The sequence below is a fragment of the Berghia stephanieae genome, chromosome 14 (assembly GCF_034508935.2).
Source record: "Berghia stephanieae isolate SIO BIC M18660-M18661 chromosome 14, UCSD_Bste_1.3, whole genome shotgun sequence".
In the NCBI taxonomy this organism is placed as follows: domain Eukaryota; kingdom Metazoa; phylum Mollusca; class Gastropoda; order Nudibranchia; family Aeolidiidae; genus Berghia; species Berghia stephanieae.
The window spans coordinates 27,819,548-27,822,047 of record NC_088373.1 but is presented as its reverse complement, the minus strand read 5'-3'; the positions used below and the strand labels follow the sequence as shown (position 1 = coordinate 27,822,047).

General features: G+C 37.8%; 2 protein-coding genes across 2 annotated transcripts in view; both read left to right on the top strand.

Annotated features, from left to right (window-relative positions):
* The window catches only part of LOC144959965 (uncharacterized), a 22,161-nt gene that overhangs the window by 2,657 nt on the left and 17,004 nt on the right, over positions 1-2,500 (top strand). The window lies entirely within an intron of this gene.
* LOC144959635 (neuronal acetylcholine receptor subunit alpha-7-like) overlaps positions 1,281-2,500 on the top strand; it is a 2,107-nt gene continuing 887 nt past the window's right edge. Inside the window, exon 1 of the mRNA XM_078892290.1 lies at positions 1,281-2,500. This exon is cut by the window's right edge and continues 887 nt beyond it. Coding sequence (XP_078748416.1) covers positions 1,411-2,500 — 1,090 coding nt within the window. The 5' untranslated portion in view covers positions 1,281-1,410.

Below are 2,500 nucleotides of genomic sequence, written 5' to 3'. Positions count from 1 at the left end.
AAACCCTCACGTATTGGTGTCTCGTCTAAGACTCGGGTCAATGTAACGGCACCTAGATATGTATCGTTTTGTATTTGACACCTATTACTCGATGTCTTGATTTGAATTGAACTAGAGAGAAACCGAGCAGGAAGTTTTCGTTTTACCACGAGATAGGAGAGATAAGGGATGAAGGGAGGGGACATAGGGAGAAGATGAAAGAAATGATGGGTGTTTTTTTAAAGTAGTTAAGATAGAGTCGAACGACTTCAATGTGAAATGTACATTTTGGACTGATTTTATAGATTGAGAAAATTAAGTGAAAGCTAGAAGTGGGTACAATTGTACGAGAAATATTGAAATAACACACTATTCTCTTGAGGTGAAAGATAATATATGCATACCAGACCAAAATATAAGGTTATCCCTGTCATAACATCTTGGTGCTATATAAAAAGTATGTCTTAACATGCGCTTTACATTTCACGGTTTTCATTTAAGCGGTCTGTTCTTATCGTGGATTTAAAATAAAAGTATGACAATGATAATAGTTAATTCATCAAATACACCCGCACGGGCTTGCACGTACTCATATACAGATGTTTTTATGGAATATATTTCTTTACCAATTACGTTTATTATGAAGGATTTTGTTTTCTCGATGGCGTGTATTCTACAGATGGGTTGCCATTCGCCGTGATAAGCGGAACACTGGTGACAAGAACGATTTGTTCTTAGGCTATCTAATTGGATTCAATGGCGAGCAGCGTGGTTCTAAAAAAATAAAATCGGTACTTTTTATTCTTCATGCTGGCTAGAACTTTTCATAATATGTCCTGTGATGTATAAAAGTCCAAACATGATCATATTTATAATGTTTTTCTCCTCTGGATACACTTTTATCTCGTCGGAGAAATATTTCATAAGGGCGTCCGCCATTATTCCGATAGTTTAGAGCCAGTTACTAAGTTACTATGCTTCATTACAAGGGAAGTGACTACATGACTATTAAAGCCTATTGAGATAATACAATTTTGTGTTAAGTTTTATATAGATAGTATTTTTTTCTTACACTATTTCAAGAGATTCCTATTTTGTGATTTCGTTAACATGAATGTGTGTATATCCTACAAATACAACCATTTCCCACCCAAAACAGTTGCTTCTTCGCATGCATGAATCTTGTTCACAACAAATAAGTATGGAAAATAGCTTCATTCTCATGATTCTGGAGTTTTGTACAAAAAGGACAAATTCCATAACATCTATTTCAATGCAAGTTCTTTTTTCTTTAAATTAAGGAGCCTGCCTTATTTCAAAATGACACAGTATCATGGAAATTGTATGATTTGTGTCATCTATATCTAAAGCTCCGTTTAAGGAATTCTCGTGAATATTCTTGGTTATGTGTCCCAATTACACCAAGTAAAGATGGTTAAAACAACAAGAGACCAATGTATATTATATTGGTGTTTGTCTATATCTGTGACCTTCACCTTTTTACCAGGATCGTCAGTTTGGTGCATCAAGGGACACAATCACCCTTTCGAAATTCGACCGCCATCTCATGATACTAGATCACAACCCAAACCTCAGCGGCATGGAGGTCGTCCATTCGTCTCTCAGGAGCAATGTCTAATGCGGCAACTAATGACAAACTACGACCCAAGTGCCAGGCCTGTGTACAATCCTCTCACAGCTGTTGATGTTACACTTGGATTAACCGTAAAGAAAATTCTGGACTTAGATGAGAAGAACCAAATCTTGACCACTAATATCTGGTTGGAAGCTTCGTGGTACGACGAACGTCTCAATTGGTCCAGTACCAAATATGGCGGTATCAAATCCATCCTGATCCCTCCTCATAAGATTTGGTTACCCGATATAGTTCTTTACAACAGTGTAGACGATTACACATCCGGGTACATGCCCAGCCTGGCCATGGTTTACAATGATAGCCGGGTATTCTGGGGTCCTGTTATTCGCTTCCGGTCTGTATGTAAAATCGATATTACATATTTCCCATTCGATAACCAAATGTGTAAAATGAAAATAGGATCATGGGCGTATAATGGTTTACAAGTAAACGTTTTGAACAGCTCATCAAATAAAAATTCGACTAACTTTGTTGATAATGGAGAATGGGAACTACTCGCTGTGCAAGAGAAAAGGAATGTGGTATTCTACTCATGCTGTAAGGAACCTTACCCAGACGTAACGTTTACAATCGTTCTACGGCGTAAAACAAAATACTACTTTATGAACATTCTTATCCCTTGCATACTCCTCAGCTCCATGTGTCTGGGTGGATTTTTACTACCCCCAGATAGCGGTGAAAAGATAACTCTCGGATTGAGTGTTTTGTTAACCATAACGGTGTTCATGTTAATGGTGGCTGATAGAATGCCCCAGACTTCAGAATCCATATCGGTGATTAGTATCTACCTAATGGCAGTCTTGTGTACGAGCTGCATGTCTGTTCTCTCGTCTGTATTAGTTCTCAGCATACACCATCAAAGAC